This window comes from Pavona decussata, unplaced genomic scaffold, assembly GCF_977016875.1.
Source record: "Pavona decussata unplaced genomic scaffold, jaPavDecu1.1 SCAFFOLD_190, whole genome shotgun sequence".
Lineage (NCBI taxonomy): Eukaryota > Metazoa > Cnidaria > Anthozoa > Scleractinia > Agariciidae > Pavona > Pavona decussata.
The window spans coordinates 775144-796140 of NW_028145599.1; the positions used below are offsets into that span (position 1 = coordinate 775144).

Here is a 20997-nt window from a genome sequence, read left to right on the forward strand (position 1 = left end):
CCTTCCAATAATTGTGTTATCACAAGCAGTAGTTTGTAAAAGATTCCATAATTTGTTCAAATATATAAACAAAATTTGCTTATCTGAAGAGATGTTAGAAAAAAAAATCCAAGAAAACAAAAAATACTCTGCACAAGTGCGGTGTGGAATTTTTGATCAACGAAAGATGTTGAGGACTCTTATTTGACTTAACTGAAATCTGCATTAATAATTAAGCCTACATTAATAATACAGCCTTTGGACATGAGCAAGTCTGCTCTCTCATTGGTTCCCTTCTAACATGCCATCAGCTATTTAATTATCACATTACCCGCGGATTGATTGGAATGTTCGCGCACTCTCCTGGGTCAAACAGTGATACCACATGGTACAGACGACAACTTTCAAACGATTTCTCCGTCTTTATAGAGTGTATCAGCGAAAATGATCGAATCAAGTCGCATTTTAAGTTCCGACTTTTTAGTTCCATTACAGTGTTAGTGAAATCGGTTGAAAGAATCAACGTACCGTTACTTTGTCACCTACAATCATGCCATGATCTAAGGTACAAAATATAGACCAGATAGACGGCAGACTGATCCTAACGGTGGAGGTGGCGAACTTGATCGAAATAACAAAAAAAAGCTAGAATAACTGAAATACATTTTAAATTTCACCCGATATTTCGGTTTGTAATACAAACATTCCTGGGGGGCTAACGGCGTGTGGTACAAATTAAGTTGCGATTTGGTCCTCAGCTGCCAAATTTGTCCTAATACAGGGTTTTTGAAAAACAACAGATCATTTGTCATAAACAGTTTGGCATTTGGGGACACTCAAAGATAAAAAGAGGACTCGCCTACAGCTGGCCGGAAATTTTCACACTTTCAGCCCAGTTTTTTTTTCAAATACCAGCTTGATATTTTGCATGACAGCAATGAACATTTTTTTCATTTCGATGATCTTTATTAAACGCAAAGGGTCTTTTAAAGTTGTGTTTAATGAAACTCAAACCACTTATCGGCGAAGTTGTATGCCCCCGTTTCAATTTTGAGAGACTAATAAATACTGCCAGCAAATGGGGATATCGTAAAGGGAGTGACATGTTTGGTCTTTATTATGTTATTAAGTTATTTTTTTAAATAATTGCAACTGAAAAGATACCTAATTAAGAAGCGCGTTTCTCAAAAGTCCCGAACGCATTTCGGACCCGAAAAACTATTTGATGGGCACGATCAGCAGTGCGTTTTCATGTGATCTGTACCATGCAGATTATGTCAAGTACACAGCCCGATACCTTCACCAACGTATTGCACAAAAATTTGACAATCAGTAGACATTTCATAGAAGCTCACAGTTACAACAATCTTTTGAAAGAAAGCCAATTTAGAATTTTGAGAAAGCGCCAGAGTAAATTTGATTGTTTAGTTTTTAAAATGCTTTTCATCAAGACTCTCGAGCCTAATTTAAATATCCAGACTCCATGCATACGTGCCAAACTTTTTGCATAACTTGTGCCGACTTTTTCTTATGTTACAGCTTTTTGATGACCGATAATTGTTCTTTCTAGTATTTATAGGTTTTAAAATATACACTGTTTTTGACTTCATAATGACGTTGAGCTGGCGCCGTCGTTTTTTAGCCATTTTTAGTCTTAAAATATTTTTTTTTTTGCAATTTTTTATAGTCGAATGTATTTCTAAGGCACTTCTTCTCCGTACAATGTTCATTGTAAGAAATTCGATCTTAACAATTTTGAAAGCTAAACCTTTGCAAGATGGACAAACACACGGGCATAGTTCGCACGAAAACTACTACCGATCAATTTCTCGGACCCGAGAGAGTTTTGAGAAAAGGACCCCTGAACCGGGATGAAAGCCGGTTTTAAAAGTCAGATGTTTCGGAACTGAGTTGATGAACTTTCCTTTGCTTGTGCTAATTATGGTAGGCGTGTTACTCAAGTTACTCGATTCCGTGATTGTTTTCTTTGCACTACGTGACAAAGCGCTGGGTCGCGATAGCACGCGAAACCATCGTATTTCAAAGTGAAAATGCACGAAAAAACGGCAAACGTACGGTATCCTATATAAATGGAGATATTAATGATCGAAACGGCCTAAAATTAGCTAGCTTGAAGTACCGAGTTCACAAGTGTTAAGTATGTGGAGGAAATGATCACGAATGAAAAACTAAAATAATAAGGTCTAACATGATAATTGAACTTAGGGGCTGCATGCTGAAACCCGCAGTACAGCTAAGTGTGCAGGAGTTAGAGAAATCTTCAATCTGGTGACTTGGCTTGCACGGTCAAGTACACACGTTAAGTATCTTTAAGTGTTCCACTTAATGAAAGTTTCAACTGGGTTGGCCACAAGTTTTACGCGTTAAAAGAAGCTTTCGTTGAGGATCGATGGAATGTGTCGGAGAAAAAAAGTTATAACGAAATCAAAAAGGCTCCAACTCGAAGGAGGATAGGAAAATTCTGAACCTAATTACTCCAGTTGCTCCAGGGATGCGTGTTTCAACCGTTTAATTTAGTATACAAGCATTACATACTTTTAGTGATTATAAAACAACAATTTGTTCAGTAAAAGTAGGGTCAAATGGTTATCAACGCGGCATTCCATTTTAGATTGAATTAAATTACCCTTCTTATCTTTGGAAGCATGCGTTTTTCGTTCGCTGTTACTGGGGAAAACCAAACAGGCTGAGAAGTTTCTCTAAAACTCACTACTTGCAAACTCAGGTAGGGTTATTAATTATTTACTTGTCCAGCCATGTATTGTTTATAGAACGTTTACGAAAGTCGGGCTAGGTCATTGTTTATTGGCGACCCAGTTTAAAAAAACAAACAACATGCAGTCTCCTGATGGACTGCTCCACGTTTCTCCTTGTTGTTGCCATCAGCTGCCAGGTATTTGCTCTGTGGGAGCTTTTACCTGACTTTAGAAGTTACGAGTGCCTTCAAGGACCGCTAAAGTGCAGAACGTTCTTGAATTTTGCAGCACGTTTGTCGACTGTATGAAATTGCAACGGCTTCCGCTCTTCGACCGCTCACGATTGACCAAATATTACTGGATACATTTAAGTAGTGTACCTCCGGGTCGTCAAATCCGCTAGCTAGGAAGGCAAAAGCAAAAAATAAAGTATTCTTCACGAAACAAATAAAAGTTATGGCATTGTATTTCTTCGTCGCAAACGAAAATATGTCCATTATCACTTGAGCGGTTTATGTATTCATTTTTTGCCCGACGGTTCTGGATTTCAAGACAAAAATACAATTTTCTCTGATGAAGCTTATTTGATGGTTCTTTAAGCGAACTTGCATAGCCGTCATTAGCGGACATGTCACATGTGAGTTCTACTTAACCTGAATGTTTATCCAAAACCTTTATTTGTCGCGACTGAACAGACGGTGTAGAATGTCATGTTTCTCTCCAGCCAAGCCGTGCCTTGGCTGTGTGTGCCCTCAACTCATTTGAAGTCCCGGAGCTAATCTAATGGGCCACCAGTAATGTTTTCTACCTCCTGACTTCGGCCGTGGACGAAATCCTTAATTAAAATTAAAGCTTTTAATAAATACTTTATCTTCCAGGAGCGTTGTTTGTATTACAATATGTGGAAAAATGAGTCGTAATTTTTAGCGACAGTCTACCATAGAGCTTGGCGCCATTGGGAGTGAGTAGTTTAAGATTGTAAATGCGCTAATTGCATGACATGTCATGCTAGCAGTATACTGGTGGGTTGGATGTAAAATTTACCAAGTGTTTAACGAACAGCTGTTTGCCATCCGAGAAGACTTGGCCAGATCAGCCCACATCACGTACTGCCGGTATATGGAGTGACCTTTCCTTAGCGAGCATGCTTAAAATAACCCAAACATACACCAAACAACACCAACAAATAGATCTGGTATAGTGCAGAATAGTGCAGAACACAGAACAAATCAATTCCTATCTGGCCATGTCTATTCATTTCTTGCTACATTGATTATTTTCGAATTGATAGCCGTACATTTTGGCAATGAATTCAAACGCGTTTTTGGGCGTGGTCACGTGACCGATGACGTCACCACACTAAAGTTGATATGAGTGATATTTGTGGCAAGTGTTATTTCCATGTGGTGTGGCATTTTTCAGTTGCAAGGGATTCTGGGAAGGTTCTAAAAAATGCTTTACAAAGATATTCACGCCAAACGTCATCTATTAGTTCATACATCTTGCTTTTTAGTTGAATAATTATCACAACGGCAACCAAAAAATAAATCAGTTTTCACCAGATCTTTAAGGCGTGACTGCGATAAGCTTCGAACTGCATGATGCCGTTCGAGGATAAAAATTATAACTGCCAACAACCCATTATAAAAATGACAAGTTGAGAGAGGTTTCCATTACAATCAGAAGATTTAATGATCTTAATTTAGATAGGCGGGCTAAAGTGTATTTATAAAACACAGGGCCGGGTCGCATTACCGGCCAATTTTTATTTTGGCTGTCTCAAAAGCAAATTGCATCAACCGGAAATGAAAATTAACTTAGGGTCGCATTTCAACCAGGTCAAAATGCAAACGTCAATCACACAGGCAATCAGCCAGCAAATTAAAACTCCCGCCAAACTAACCATGCGGCCGGACAGAGCATTTTGCATCGCGATTGTAGTCAAAGTTTGCAATGCGACCCTACTTTTCGCTTTTTATTTGGTGGTGATAAACCAAACTGATGAATCCTTGCAAAAATGGATTCATTTATTTTTCTGTTAACGTTGTTTGTTTGTTTTCACAATTTCTTGGAAACTCGGCAATGTCCTTTGCAGTTTTGTTTTTGTGTTTATATCGGATTTTCCTGAAAACTGCATTCAAACTTGAACAGTGTTTAATATGTCTAGTTTGTCGCGAACTGATCGTTGCAATTATCTAAAACGATTGTAATGGTAAACAAAAAGATCAACAGATAAAGAACTTTGGGTCGTGCGCTATGACGAATATGCGAATAGAGGCTTCACACTGCTGGCTGACTGGCAAAGGATACTTGAACTATGGCACTAGCAAACAAGAAATCACTCTTAATTCAAGTGAAATTTCCATGACTGGTACAGTTAAATTACTCGGAGCCATTATTTTTTGATCGATTTAACAATTATCTGACCTCAGCATGCATGGCGGGAAAGCAACAATGGCGGAATATAGTGGATAACGAACCAATTAGAATTTAGCGTAACTTAAAGAGGTTTTGCAAAGGAAAGATGAGGTTCAATGAATTTGTTTGTTTCACGAGTTTGATGTGTAAGGTCAGCTGACAAGGATTTACAAATATACGCAAGGTGCAAGATAAGAGAGAAATAGCAATTACTGATATGCGAAAGTGCCTCAACCATTATCACCAGGAGGGTAAAAAAAAAATAGTGCGACTACATACGAATATGCACATACGGACAAATAAAATAAGCACACGGATCATAACAGGATTCCTAACTGTCCGCCTTACTTTCTCACTGTTTGTTGGTATGAGAAGACAATCCTCCCACAAGTACAACAAGCAAAGGAAACTAGCGAATAATCTGAGTGAGTGACATACAACTGCTAACGTCAGGGATGCCTAAAATATTTTGAACAAACCGACTATCCACCGATCTCGCCCCCAGGGTCCTCTCTCTTTTCGGGTGAGGTAAAGAGAGGGTCCTGGGATCGAGGACGTTTGGGAATCAGTTGAATCAGTTACGTTTGGTTCATTATTTTGCCACTGGACCTCAGGACTGCAACAAATTATCTCAAGGAATTAAAATTAAACAAGCAAGAAAGAAATTGTGATTAAAATTATTGATATGCTCAAGCTGCCCATAATTATACACCGTAATTTGCTAAATCTGCCACACACTTAGCATAACTGACAAAAGTAAATTATTGCACTACACACATACAAGAGCACTGGACATCTTAACAGTTTGGTTTAATATTAGCGGAACTTATCCAGAGTTTTAGAGACAAAACAGTTCAGTGTTTAATAAACTTACTCGGGCGTCAGGCTATTCACATTAGTTTGCTGACTTGAGACAAACTTCAACTCCAATTAGTGGGTCAGTGGGAGCACTTACGAAACAGAGTATTGTTTATTCCTTTTCATCTCACCGACAGAAACTATCGCACCTACAAAAAGATGATTTTGATAAATACAAAGATACGATCAAACAAATGTCGTCTTAATAGAAAAGATGCAAACGGGAAGAAACGACTTTCCGCTTACTGACTGATAATGGTAGAGCATCCGGACCAGTAAACGGACGGTCATAGCTTCAACTCCTTTTGGGAGAACTTGGATTGTTTCCAAATATGCTTGTGTTCCTGACTGACAAAATACATCCTTTTCAAATTCGAAGCTCTTTCTAACTTTAAAAAATAAACAAAAGATAGAAAGGGAAAACTGCTTAAGGAAATAAAAAGTGTTTGCCATTTGTTGATATATACAACTTTTGTTCGGCCTATAGAATACACTTCCGTGTGTTCGCATGCGTTCCGTCTCAAAACCTTAATCACTGTTCATTGTATATAGGGAGTAATTTGTTCCATATTTGCAACCAATTTGATTTAGCCTCAGAGATGACCAACACATCAGTGTAACGCAAACATCGTTTAGCCAAACAGCCTTTTCAGCCAGAAATTACAACTTGCCAGTAACTATTATTGCTATTTCCATTTGGGCACAGGCGGATTTATTTTCAAAAACAAATCAAACTGGACGACGACTATTTATCAGTAAATCTCTGCAAATCTCATCTTAATACTCCCAGTTGCTTTTACGACACAGAAAGTGTGAAATTCGAAACTTTATTATACTTAATTTATATTGTGAATCCACCGCAGGAATAGAGCTATTCTATGTTAGCAGATTTCAAATGTTTGGTCATTTGAATTAAATTCTGCCGTAAATTGATTGAACAACAATCAAATAGGCGGTGCCCCTGCGGGAGACATTCCAGTCTAAATGCAATTGTATATCTAACGCGGGTTTCGAAGCCCAAATATTATTTCAAGCGCATTGGGCGGATTACAAGATAACCGAGAAAAACAGCTCTCGAAACCAACATTGACCAGAAAGTAGTACAGGCTAGGGGAAGGCACAACTCGAAAACTTAAATTTAAACTGGTAGGTTTTGGATTCAGCTCTGTTTTGTTTAATTTTAGTTTATACTTGCATGTAAGAAATATGTTGTATACAAATTTTGTATAGATTTTCTCATTTAAAAGGAATATCTCCTTAAATTTGAAACGTGAAAAAACTGTTATAGGCATAATACCACGGTGATTAAAGATGAGAGGTTACAATTTCAATGTCAAGAACAAACTTGAATAATACCACATATATGTCGAGATATCTAAAAGATAAGAGATATCTAAATACGACAAAAATAATGAAATAATCCGGTGTCCAGTGACTAGTCGATTCATTTGAGCTTGTTGGTGGTCATTTTGCATCGCTTGCATCCTTACATGTTGATCGGAAATAGAGTTAAAAGTTGAAATCTCTAGACGCTTTTCATCAAATAAATAATTAAAATGTAAATTTAACTTAGAAAAATACTTTCCTGTTTATGCAGTTTGAACGGCTGACTGAAAGCGACAGTGGAAAGCAGAGTCGAGGTGAAAGCAACTCAAAAGCGATGTGAGTACGAGAGATCATTATTACTATTATTTTGCGTATTTTATTTGAACTAAACTTAACTGTTCCTAAAACTATTAACACTTACTTGTAAAGAATATCAACTATATTTTCTGGTTTCTGAAATTGTGTGACACTTTTTAATCAATTTACTCGTATTTGCTAACGCAACGTGCAGGTTTTAGATCGACATTAACAATCACGCTTCTTAAATTATTCGTCCGTTCACTAGCCTTTTCCCCTCTTACAAGATGAAACTATAGATCGACGTTTTTAGGTTAATCTCCCTTCCTAAATGCTAAACATCCGCTAGCTTTAATCGACTTGATGTGTCAGGCATTTCTAATTTTCAAAATCTACGTTCGGCCACCACGGAATCTCAAACTACATTGTTGACTTCCATTTAAAACGAGCACCGGTTTCCAAACCTTGCAATTATTCGATATGATTGCCTTCGTGTTTTTTTAGTGACACAGCATGCAGCCTGAGGCGTGCTTTTTTATTTCTTTATCTTTAAAGCACCAGCTGAAAGCAATGTTTAGATCTCACCCGCAAAACAAGATTCTAGTCTCATTGTGAGTTAACCTTCTCTGTTATTGGCTGCTTAAACCCAGTTTTTATTTTTTTAATTCCTTTTTCAGAAAAAAACGAAACCACCAAACGTTTGTGCTTGAGGACAACATCCCTAAAATCAACGCAAAATTTCCTTCGAATTTCCGTTATCAATAAGGGAACCATATAATATTTCGTTCTCTATGTAGCTTTCTCCTTTGCGAGAAAAGATAGGCAACAATGACAGCAGGACAATAAAAATCTAAGGTCAGCTGAAACTCTTGCGTGTTGCGGGGAAACATATCAATTGTAAAATGAATTCGTCGCTCGGGGCACCGGTTCGCTCATATCATTGAAGCAGGCATTTGACAGAAGAATATTACATTGTCTAGACCAGAAAATATTAAATTCGAGTGGGATATTACCAATTTTAAACGAATCGACACTGCGTCATCCGAGGAAGTTCACGTACCAAGCCAATAATGAACCATAAATGTTGACCAAGTCCACACATAGCCGTTAAATGACGCCCAAGAAACACTGAGAGCGTAATAAACCCTATCTGTGACCATCAATAGTGCTATTCAAGTTGAATGGGTGGATAAGGCTGACAGCGGCTGCAAGACGCGACACGAAGGAATGAAGATCTCAATCTCGTAAGTTCAATCAGGTAAATTGCGATGAACCGAAATGTGGTATCGACGCTATAAAACCACATTCAGCGACGATACTGAACTTTATAACAAGGCATTCGAGGAGTCCGTTTTTGATTTGGAGGCGTTCATTAAACCTTTTGTAATTGCTATTGAACAATGCACAACTGTGTGGCACCAAGTCATAATGTCTTCATGCGTTCAGAGAATATTCATTTCCGGGTCTTTTCCAGACAAAACATGTCTTTATCAGGCAAATCATTTGTTTACGTTAGCGTCATTAAACCACGCCCATGTTACCGGTGCCTCAATTAAAAAACAAGTCATATTTGGCAATTTTTTTTAATGACGACAAAAATGGCCAAACCTTAAAAGTGCAAAGTATGATGGCCATGAAAATATTTTGTTTAACACTGAGACCCTAATGCTCTCTTCGATGACCGTCAATAGCGACAGTGCAGGTGCAGTGATATTTCTGTTTTCAGATTTTTACAGGCGTCTTTCAGCGCACTGCTGTTACCCTACAATACTCTATTCGTATGCAAAATGAAAATGCTGGAGATACGTTGACAACCTCTGTTATCACGACATTTTACCTCCATAGGCGAACTATATACATCACGAAAACTATAATTTGTTGTTTGATTGGTTTTAGTTGTTTCCACGAAACACCCCGCAATCCCTTAGTTAACGATTAGTGTTTAACAAAAGTACACGCCAATACGAATGATCCGTCCTTGGTGTAAACTGGGTTGTGCCAGGTCACGAATCCGATACTGTCTGCTCTGATTGCTTTAACTTTCAAAGGTATTTTGCCCTCGTATATGTTTTAGCTTCACATTGCTTACAGTTCAGTTTAGGCTCCTGATAGGCAGAGGAGAACTTGGAAGAGAGAGGTGTTTTTTGAAAGCGTAATAGGTTGGATAATTTTTCGTCTAAAGTGATAAAAGACAGCGTCTACATTTTTGCTGTTATTAATATTTTTGGTAAATACCGAGCAAACAAACTTATGCTACTTTCCCTTTCAGTTGTTTTTTTTTTCCTAAACTGCGGAAAAGGCTATTGTGAAAGCCTCGCTTTCTTTGAACATTTTGTGTAAGGGATATGTGAAAGATTTTGAAGTCTCTGGTCAGTTCAGAATCTGAAACACGCCACCAAAAGTGGACATGAGGAGATTTGGCGGCAAAAAAAAAGAAAATACAGTTAACAGTTAGCCCAGTATTAATTTTTTACCACTTCACCCACTAACTGCCAAGCGCTGACTATGACGTCAGTAAATCATATAGTTGGTAAAGATCTTTGAAAACGTGTCAAATTAATCATACGAGAAAGGCAAGGCTGATTTCACGATTAAGGGAATACATTGATTTCAATATTTCGAAAGGCACAGCCTTTCTTTTTCAGGGCATTTTTTGTTATTTGCTTGACAATTTACTACTAATTGGGTCCTTTACTACAGGATCCGGTGCTTTTTTTTATTTAATTTTATTTTATTTATCTATTATTATTATTATTATTATTATTATTATTATTATTATTATTATTATTATTATTATTATTATTATTATTTTATTTTATTTATTTTTTTTTTGTGGTGGTGGTTCTTACAAACACAGTTACTTAAAATCAAGAGGAAATTTGGTCCAGTAGCACCTTTTGGTACTTTTCATTAACAATGTCTACTTCTCCCAAACTAAAGAGGCGTAGGGGGTGGGGAGAGGAGAGGGGTACATGCCAAGATACAGACTTTCGCATTGACTTGACTGTGAACGAATTTACTATTCAGTTAGGGCCTGTTTCCATGGAGGGTGGGTTACCGAGTGAAATGAAGGATGGATTACCGAGTTATCGTCCTATCAGAGCTAAAACATAGCCCGCCGTTACATGTGAAATGTCTAGCCCACCTATCCGGTCTGTGTCAGCGTCATCGAAGCGTGCTGCAGCATGGAAAAACGAATTACCAGTAAATACATGCTACTAAATCGTGCTTTTCCCTCCATAATCAACGCCACTTGACCTCAAAACGATATATTTCAGCGAAAATTCTGGAAGAGCGTTTATCCGAAAAATTTAACAATCGAATCAGCTCATATAACCAGTAACCAAAAAATGGGACCCTTTCTGTTTGAAAGTTACAAATTTTGACAGTGTTTAGTTCATATCTAAGTCAGTCAAAAACATGAAAAACGCGCGTAAAAACACAGCCCAGGTAGCCGCGTAACCTTGGCTGGCAGTTTACATACAAAAACGATGACCTAGTGAGCAGAGAGGAGGACCCGGTCAAGCATGTAAACACTTCAGTTTGTTTTGTAAAGAACTGGGTGAAATATTGACCCGCACAGGGTAGCCGGGTTAGGCAGATCAGCCGCCCTCCTCCTATAAATAGGCTCTCAGAAACGATGGTTTTGGAAGCCCGACTTTCAGCCGCCTCCTCTCGTCGCTTTTTCTAGCTATGTTTTTGGCTGTTTGGTTGCAGTTTACGAAAGCGACGTCAGAAAATGTCATTTGTCGCTTCAAATTGCAGCGCCTTTTTTATGCAAGCTCAATGGTTTGTTCCCTGCTAGCAGAGGTCTCTGACGGCAAGAAGGAGAGAGACCTCTGCTGGCCTCCGACGAATCTTCTGTCGCTCATGCGCTAGTGTTTCCTGGCAACGACTAACATTTCAGCCGCATGTAACACGAGCTTCGCAAACCGGTTTGCGCGCAAAACAGCAGCCGCGGTAGGGCAATGTGTGAAATTACTGTTAGCTGTATGTGGAACTGCCACGGACCCCTCAACGACATCGCAAATTCAAAGAACATAATTCTCCATGGACACCAGTAAACCAGCAGCTGTACGCAAAGATGGAAACTGCCTTTTGTGCGGAGTAAATTTCGAATAAAGCGGCCAGAACACCTGACGATCGCTAAATACAGGAGATTGGAAAGCTACGGTTTGCGGTTTTTTGGATAATACTCCTGACTTTCAAAAGAAATCTTCACGGCTCTATAAGAAATGCGTTCGCAAAGTAGAATCGCGTTAATCAAGCGAAATAAGGATTTGGAAGATGGCAAGCGCGTAACAATTGAAGTGCGAAACTTGTAAACTTAGTGGAAGCCATAACAACTGTGGGCTCAGAAATTTCCAGCGTACAATCTGAACAGACCATGCGCATTGCATATTAACGGAAACCGGTTTTGAAAACCGGTCAGTTTCGACCAAAAATCTGGTCGGCGGCTACATGAGAGAACACGTCGGGGGAAGGAAGAGGTCTCTCTCCCTTCTCGCCGTCAGAGACCTCTGCTAGCAGGGAAAATGGCTTGTCTCTGTTATCACGACTTGTAAAGACAATTAGTCTTTAACCATTGGACTTACTAAAAATCAGAGACTGGGTAACACAGTGCCCGTTACAAGGCCTTCAGGCTACCGTACATTTTAAGACTCCCAATATGAAGGGGGAAAGGTGCTAGCAGACAGAGGAGATCACTGTTGGTATATGCAAATTATTCTCATCCTGTTAATAACTATAATAAGTCTTTTCTTTGCTTAGCGTGGGGCTGATTGGCCATATATTTGTCGAGAAACGTCGTAGCACTTGTTATGTCTAGCTTTACTTACGTCTTTCATCCTGCCGAAAACAAAAACGTTTATTAAAGTTTGCTAATAAAGGACTGTGCAAAGTCAGAGAGAGATTATTTTTAAAACGTTTATAGACTGGCGATGTCAGCTTGACATGAACGCGAAAACCTCACCCCAGTAGGAAAGCTTAACTCATCACTGATGAGAAAAATTCCGGTAAGTCGTTTGATTCGATATTTCTCTATATACTAAAGAATATTCCCATCTCATTTGTTCGAAGTTTAGTTATGTTGATTGGTATAAACCGGCGTCTTTTTATCCGCCTGTCGGGTCATTTATGCTACATCTAAATAAATGTGCATTATTCATTGACGCTTAGTCGGAAAGAAAAAGAATCGAGAAGTAAATATGCAATCAGGTTGTTTGTCTCAAAATAAATATGCCACAAATAATGCCAAAGTGTCCGTATATGAATATCGGAACGAAATTTTTCTGACTCATGATCATTCATGGAATAGTCTAGGAGAAGACCTCGATGTTTTACTTAAGCCGAGAAGTTATTACTGCTAAGTCTTCTGCACACAGAAATGTAATCTTGATTGGGATTTTGCTTTGAACGAATTTTGTATGTAGTGTTCAGACAACAAGAAAACTGGTACATAACCTTGCAAACACTACTCTTAAATCTGGAAAAGTTTTCACAAAAAAAAAGATGAGAAAAAATACATTGTCCAATATACCGAAAACCAAGAGCACATTGAACTGAATATTTTGAACTCTTCAAGGATCAACATGCATTTCTCCTTCGTGTACTCTGTATATTCGCAAATCAAAACATTCCATTTTTGCGATCAACTGCTATATTCTCATGATCTGTAGGCATGTTATGGAGAAATGAGCTGCTGAAAATTATTGGCGATTTCCGTCGGGAGGGGTTTCGCTGCTGTAATAATCGGTAACTATCGGATTTCCCCCTGTTCCGTGATGTTACCATGGCTACGTGTTTCTCCTCTTCTGTTCAAATAAGAGGCCATATCAGGCAATTCGTTAATTACTTGTCGTGAGCAGAACATGTCGGAAGCGATTTGACACCAAATTAATTTTCGCCTTTCAACGTGCCCTGCTATCGAAAATTCGGAATCAACAGACTTTGTTTCGTGGAAGACAGCATGCTGTTGTAAAATGAACACGATCAAAAGGAAGATTGGTTTTATAGCACGGTATGGCGGTATACGGCGTAACGCAAAACAGCTATTTTTGCCACGAATAAATTTGGCGCAATGCAGCTTTCGCACCCGCAAACCAATAATAAGAATTCATATCATTATTGTTGTAAGGAGTTGATAGTAGAACGTCTTGGTTTAGCCATAGTAATTGGAATGTTCTGATTGGAGTTTCTGTGGTATATTTAAATTGCGATTTTCATGAGGTTTCTCTACTTTCAAATGTCAACAAAATGAATTAATGTTTTGATCAATTATCAGATGTTTTTACATTGCAGCTGCCACTGAAAGCAAAGCAAGCAGGGAAGAACGCAGGCAAATCCTTCCACAGGCCTCTTTTCGGTAAGTGCACCCATGTTTAAATTTGTCTAAATTGTGTTCGTTTTCTCCACTTTCAACACAAACTCTAACAATTAACGTTATAGCTTTCGGCAAGATCTGTAAGTAAAAAACATTTACTAAAAACGTGCGCATGCATAAAGAATTGGAAATGTTCAATTATCGAAATAAGTTTTAATTTCTAGTAATGTCTCTTGTACCAGGCAGGATTAAGCTTTGGCCAGCACTTTGTCAATTATCGCCTTTAATGAATTTTCTCTACCACTTACAAACTAAATTTCGAATGAAACAGAGCGAACAGAAAATGCTGCGGTTTTGGGGGGATCACTGAAGCTTTTGCTCTGATATCTTTGATCGATGACAGACTCGCATCCTATTTCCTACCAAGTCGTACAGTGCGATAATTGTTTCTTCACGTAATTACTATTTCACATAAAATACTACACGGACTACGGAAAAAACTTTAGTAAAACACCCCGTGAGAGAATTAATGAAAAGCAAATATATGACAGTCACAGTACTATGTAAGAAATAATGCAAAGTAAACAATTTCACAGGTGATTATTTGTCTTGTTTGGCATTTGTTCCCTTAAAAAGCGTGAATGTGACTTTTTTTTCGCCGTGAAATTATTTACCTAAAACACAGATATGACATACAAGAGTCAAGAATTCTGCAGACATTTCTGTTAAAAGTTAGCCCAGATAAAAAGATCAACAAACACGTATATAATAACCATTAGGGTTTTTGAAAGTCGCCACTTCGGGTTATGGTCCAATAAAAATGTGGTCAGGTTTATCTTATCTTTCATTGTACATACATCTTCTTTTAATTTTCGTGACCGTCTTAATTCCAAGTGTTATTTCTTATTACAAGCTAACCATATATTTCTCTGAGTCACAATAAATTACGTTAGAGGGCATTAAAGACTAGTTTGGAGTTTGGTCCTCAGTACAGAAAGAAAAAACACCAACGCCACTTCACGGCGATCAATCGCAAAAAGTTAGCGTCAGTTCTGGTTCCCCGTGCCTTGCACGGAAATTTGTATCAGAGAACGGGGTAGGATCTCGGGGTAGAAACAGCTATTTCAATGAACGTTGTCGGAAAACCTACACAACAAGAATGCAAGGTGATTCGTTAATTTAATAATAAATTTACCAATCTCAGATATGGCACAACCCTGCAGAAAATAAATCACAAAAGCAAATGTTTATGGTATTTCCTCTGAGAACCTTGAATTACAGCCGAATTTCAAAAGATGATAGCTTCCCATACAACCTTTCTGTCTTGTCGCGTAAGCTCGAGGCCTGAAAATTCGAGATCGCTAATTGAACCACGATTCCCCTAAATACAACAGCAATACAAAAATTTAAAAACACCATGGGCCAACACTTGGCTTATGCAAACGCACCGTGAGGAAGAAAATTTTACGCCGAGAAAAAGAAAAAAATGTAAAGCGTTCAGTTTCTATACGTAAATAACCAACTGTCCAGCACTAAACCCGAATTACATGAAAAAATGAAAAGAAATCACTTAGCTTATATTAACCATCACATAACAACACAAATCGAAGGCCTGTGAAACTTCCGGCCTCTGGACAAAGAAGCGAATAGTAACGAATGGATCGACAAAGGCGATAACAACTTATTTACGAAATTACTACAAACCTATATCCCGATTTTAGGTTAACAAGAGGCATGATTCTTTTCGCTTTGTTACCAATTAGTAGTGTCACGCAACGGTAACACAAGAGGTGTGATGGAAATCAAAAATAAAAGTAACACAGTGGCCAAAAGAAACAAGCGTTTTTTCCAATGATGTTGCACGATGTTTTACTCCTTCCAAATCAAGATCGCGCGCCACATTTTAGTCATTTGGCAAAATTAAAAGCATTTTGCGCGAACCATTGGTTGTGCCAGTGGTTTGTGCAAACTGGAAAAGTGAACGAGGAGGGATTGGGGAGAGGGACGAAAAATTAAGACTGCGGAAGTTTCTTTGTTGTTCAAGTTTCTGAGGAACTCAGTCACTCAAAACATAACAACCAAACGCAATTATCATATTAAATTGATCTTTTCAATGGTTCTGTTGCCTTAAATAGTAAATTGCCCGACTATGGAAATAACATATAAGAACTATCAGCTCAAACAAATATTTGTGTTTCACGACCATAAATGATCCATCGCAATGAGAGAAAAAATTTACGTTTTAGGCAAACTTGAACATCTGATGAAAATATTACCATTTGCAAAGCGTTAACACGCTTGATTCACATAATATACTTCAAGAAAGAAACTAATATTTTCTAAATGGACACATCTTAACGGACAGCTGTACGGCAGTCGACAAAAATGAATATTTTTGCTTTTATTAAACAAAGTTGTTATTAGCACAGCAAGACTCCATCTTTTAATGCCCTTTTGTGCGTTTCACAACAATAATTTCATGGGCTAGAACTATAATACTTATCGCACTAAACAGCAATTTAACAAAGGCTTCCGCTTATACTTTGCTGTTAAACTTCTTTGTACATCAGTTATCGCACATTAGGTAGCTTTGTTCAATCGCATACTACACGTGAATGGTTTTTGGCAAAATCATGCAAATTTGCGGCGATTCCGTGTTATGAGCTACCGGTGTCATTAGTTTCACATCGATGCACGTTATTACGACGCACTTAGTGCAAACTAGAGTATATAACAGCGTATTTATCCCGCGTTTTCAATTCTTGACGAATTTTGAAAAAAAAAATTGATTAGCAACAACTTTCCAGTCAGCAGCTAGGTTGCATCCGGTCCCGACTTGTAAGACCCTTGTTTGTTTTCCAGCGCAGGATTAACATCTGTTTATATTTGGACTGTAATACTTTTTGTGTTCTTTGATACAGGGATGGATATAGGAGGGAATATCACAACCGCCTCGCCACGTGTATTCACCGATATGTCCACTAAACTGACCAAGATTGACCCAGACGTAACACATATTGTCGCAGCCGTGTTCGTCGCGCTACAGATTTTAGTTGCTCTTGGAGGAAACTTCATCGTCATTGCAAGCTTTTGCACATTCAGGGACCTACGGACAAAATGCAACTTTTTCATCATATCTCTGGCAATCAGTGATATCCTGGTGGCTTTGATAGCAATGCCCTTTTGGCTTACGCTTCAGCTAACCAGGAATGACTGGATCTACGACAAGAGACTGAAATCGTTTTGGGATTGCATGGATATTCTGTGTGGTACAGCATCTATAATGAACCTGACTGCCGTGAGTTTTGACCGCCAATTGGCCATCACATCTCCGTTTGCTTATCCTAAGATCCTAACGACTCGGCGCGCTATTTACATCATATGCTTCGTATGGTGTTACGCTGTCGCCATTTCATGTTCAAAGCTGATTTCAGCACCTGAACAAAACTGGCCATATCCAAACTATCTATGGTTCGTATCTATGGTGAGCTTCTTTCTACCTTTGGTAATCATGTTGGTTATGTACACTCGAATCTACCTTGTGGCAAGATACCAGGCTAAACGAATTGGCAGAAACTACGCCACGGACATCAAAGCCGCTAAGACAATTGCGGTTGTGATTGGAGGGTTTGTGATCTGCTGGCTGCCGTTCTTCATAATTGTCTTATCGTATGCGAATCGTAAGTCCCCCCCAATCACTTTCCTTAACGTCGCCAAATGGCTCGAGTACTTAAATAGCTGCTTAAACCCGGTCATTTACACATGTCTAAACAGAACTTACAGAAACGCGTTCAAAAAACTGTTCCGTCGCTGTCGGATGAAAATTATGAGAGATCACAGGGACCCTTCGACAGGTACGAGCTGGCTGAGCATGGCTGAAACGCACGCGATAACCCATCGGGAGGTATCATCTGATCACAGCGCTCCCACGACTCCAAACGGTAGGGCCATTGAGGACGTGAACGAAAACTTACCCCTAAAAGAGAACTTGAGGGAGCCGGAGACATAAGACCACGACAACTCTTGTTATGACGGTCTTCAGAAAAAAAGGTGACTGTTGAAGTTAGCATTGTTCTTAAGGAAATGAAAAAATTGTGGTTGAAGCGATAACATAAACAATGACTCTGAAAGGCAGTAAGGATAATCAAAGATCAAACAAAAAGAAATATTAAGTAAAGTTTGCGCAAGATCTCTCTTTCTACTCGAAGAGCGAAATCGTTGGACGTTTTAATACTTTCGAAAGGCTGATAACTGCTATCTCTTCTTAAACATCTCGAACATTCAGCATAAACGTGAAAATATTTTAATGCACAGTTGTTTAACCCAAGATAAGTGTAAATAACCGAAGGGAATAACAAATAATGCAATGGAAAAGAATTTGTTGAATTCTAAAAACATGTTAATATCATATTAGAAGAATTGTATTTGCCGTATGTAAAAATAAAGTACCGACGAAAAGATACCAGTTATTTGTGTCACCGCACTCTATCATATACCATATTAAAATTCGCTCCACAAACCAATTAAAGCTCATATAAATTAGTCGTTTACAAATTAGCAGCGAAGCATAAACTTGAAGTACATAAATTGATTGCATTACGACCTGATACAAAACAGAATGCTCTCATAGTTTACACGTTTATCCGGCTATAGATGAAAAAATGGGTACAAACTTGGCTATACATTAGTACATCACGCACTGCTGATAGGCTCTTCGTCGCTGAAGTTCAACACTCTTAAACGGATTTATTAACAAGCCATTTGTTTTTGTTTATCAATATTTTCATTGCTTCTAACTGTTTCAAGTTATATGGTTTAAACCTCCAAACACGTTTTGTCAACCAAATCCCAAAAAAAGTCGAAGAATTTAAAGCCGAAACAGCGAATGCGACGTCTAAACACCTCGGACGAAAATGTCAAAGATATCAATGGATTTTCAAACTTGTAGGATTCGTTTTAATTTCCAACACTTAAATAAACAGTTTTTTCTAACTGAAGAAACTGGAAGAAATTTCTAGATTAGTTTCAATTATTATTTGAAAATCGACCATTATTTCTTGTCAAAACTATCAATGCTTGCTTTCATAACCGGCACGCCAGTTTATGTAGATCTTTAAAATTACTTACCTACGGCAGAAAAAAGAAAGTGAAACATTTCATAATACACGATGCTAAAAAATCATGAATAAGACCGAATATAACGAAACTACGAAGGCATTTAGCAACAAGGTGGGGAATGTTTGCAATATGGATAAATACCGCCATAGCTATAATATCTGCGTTTGAATTTTGAACCTCTGATAGTTCGTTCTGCCTCGATGGAGTCAAATCAGCAAACCGGATATGATTAATGTTACAAGTCATAACTCCGAACATGTACAAATAGCAAGTTACCTATAGCCTCTGGCAACTCACATGTGTCATTCTGTGACAAAGACCGCCCGCCGGGCCCAACTGACAACATCTTCTGATTGATAATCGCACAGATGAGGTTGTATACATCCAGCGTTAAATATGTTAAAAGCTCCAGCCGCAGGCTGAAGCTGATAACACTCACGGATACCACAAAAACCGAATAAAAGAACAGTTTCATCAAACGATTTCTGTATTAAGGATACTCGCAATAGGGTTCTTGGCCTTGTTCTGTCTTTTGAAAGCAAAATTACGCATAGAAAGCAATCACCTTATCTAGCACCAGAAATGGTTCTCAAGTCTAAAACTCCGGCTCGAACGTAAAAACTATAAAGGCACTATAATTCTAACGTCCGACAGTCAGCACTGCAAATGTCAACTAAAACATAACCATGCAGTCAAAAGCATCATTTTGAAGAACTTCAAGTTGCTGAAACTGGTACAATTTACATTCGTCCTTTAAAAATGTTAGCTTCAATCGCGTTAAAATCTTAAATTTTCACTTTTTCCCCATAAAATTCTACCCCCCCCCCCCCCCAGCCCCTATCGCTCGACACTTTAATCTTCGTAACCATTGTTACAAACAAGTGGCAGTCTGTGGCATTTCTCTGCTTTTGCGGCTTTCTGTGTTAACAGAAAGCCGCAAAAGTTTAGAACAAAAATTAATGTTCTAAATCGGCCCCCTTCAACCCCACGGAATCAACGAACGCTTTTCATCCGACTAATTTATTCTTGTTTTTCCTCGTTACCATGCTCCCACCAATAGCGCAGTTCCACCACCAACCACTGATAACACACAACCCACAATTCCACGATTCGCTCTGACGAAGGGCTAACGCTCGAAACGTCAGCACTCGAATCGCTGAGGAGTTTTTGTGCTTTACTTTAGTAGTTTTCAAGCATAAATGTCAGGTTAAAAATTGCCACCACCCAAAAAGCCCAATGTACAAAAAAATAATAGTTCTTTGAACAGAAGAGAAAGTGTTGGGTTTCATTTTTCTTCGTGAAATATTTATAAAAAAATAAAGAAGAAGAAGAAGAAGAAGAAGAAGAAGAACGACCGAAATCAGTCGATCCTACAGATTTTTTTCTTCACCTACCTAAACGTTTGTATAGGTTGAGTAGCTAAAGCCCTTTTAAAAAGCTTCGTCATTAAGTGTCTGACTAGATTCCAAAATAACAAATTATTTTAAATGAAGGGCTCCGCATCACCGTTGCTCTAAAATGCTGTTGTTTGGAAACCAATGAAAAACCAAACTTCAGTCAAATGTTGAAAAATGGTCTTGCAAAAAGGAAATCGAAACTTGTCTTCTATGCCGAATTATAATTTCAAAATATACACTAAACCTGTTGCACGCCTCCTTAAATTGAGTGTCGAAAGTATTTCGCATTTGCTCATTTGCACTTTCTCAGCTAATAAACCCTTCTCCAAAATGGCGGCAACAGATTTGAATGAGTTAAAATTGAACTGAATGAAAAACTGATACCAGCACTAGAAAGAGCACCTTTACTTTAGTAACCTTGCAAAGTTTCAGCATATTAAGTGTTATATCAGCTTACTAGGAAATGTAAAATGAAATTTGACAAATTTACAGACGTTGTATGACTGGGGGTATACGTCATGCCCCCAGTCATAAAAACGTCTGTAAATGTTTCTTTTTTCAACTT

General features: G+C 38.3%; 1 protein-coding gene across 8 annotated transcripts in view; it reads left to right on the forward strand.

The window, feature by feature from the left end:
• LOC146462218 (alpha-1B adrenergic receptor-like) overlaps positions 1 to 18380 on the forward strand; it is a 30678-nt gene extending 12298 nt beyond the window's left edge. For 4 of the 8 annotated variants that reach the window (XM_085085951.1, XM_085085949.1, XM_085085952.1 and 1 more), the window contains 3 exons: positions 7570 to 7634; positions 13896 to 13959; positions 16839 to 18380. In XM_085085951.1, the coding sequence (XP_084942077.1) occupies positions 16841 to 17926 (1086 nt within the window). In that variant the 5' untranslated portion in view covers positions 7570 to 7634; positions 13896 to 13959; positions 16839 to 16840 and the 3' untranslated portion in view covers positions 17927 to 18380. Of the gene's footprint in view, positions 1 to 2329; positions 2726 to 6481; positions 7119 to 7569; positions 7635 to 8659; positions 8854 to 10582; positions 12611 to 13895; positions 13960 to 16838 lie in introns of those variants that run through there. The other 4 variants (XM_085085954.1, XM_085085955.1, XM_085085956.1 and 1 more) reach the window with 4 other exon arrangements.
• The last annotated feature ends 2617 nt before the right edge of the window (positions 18381 to 20997 follow it).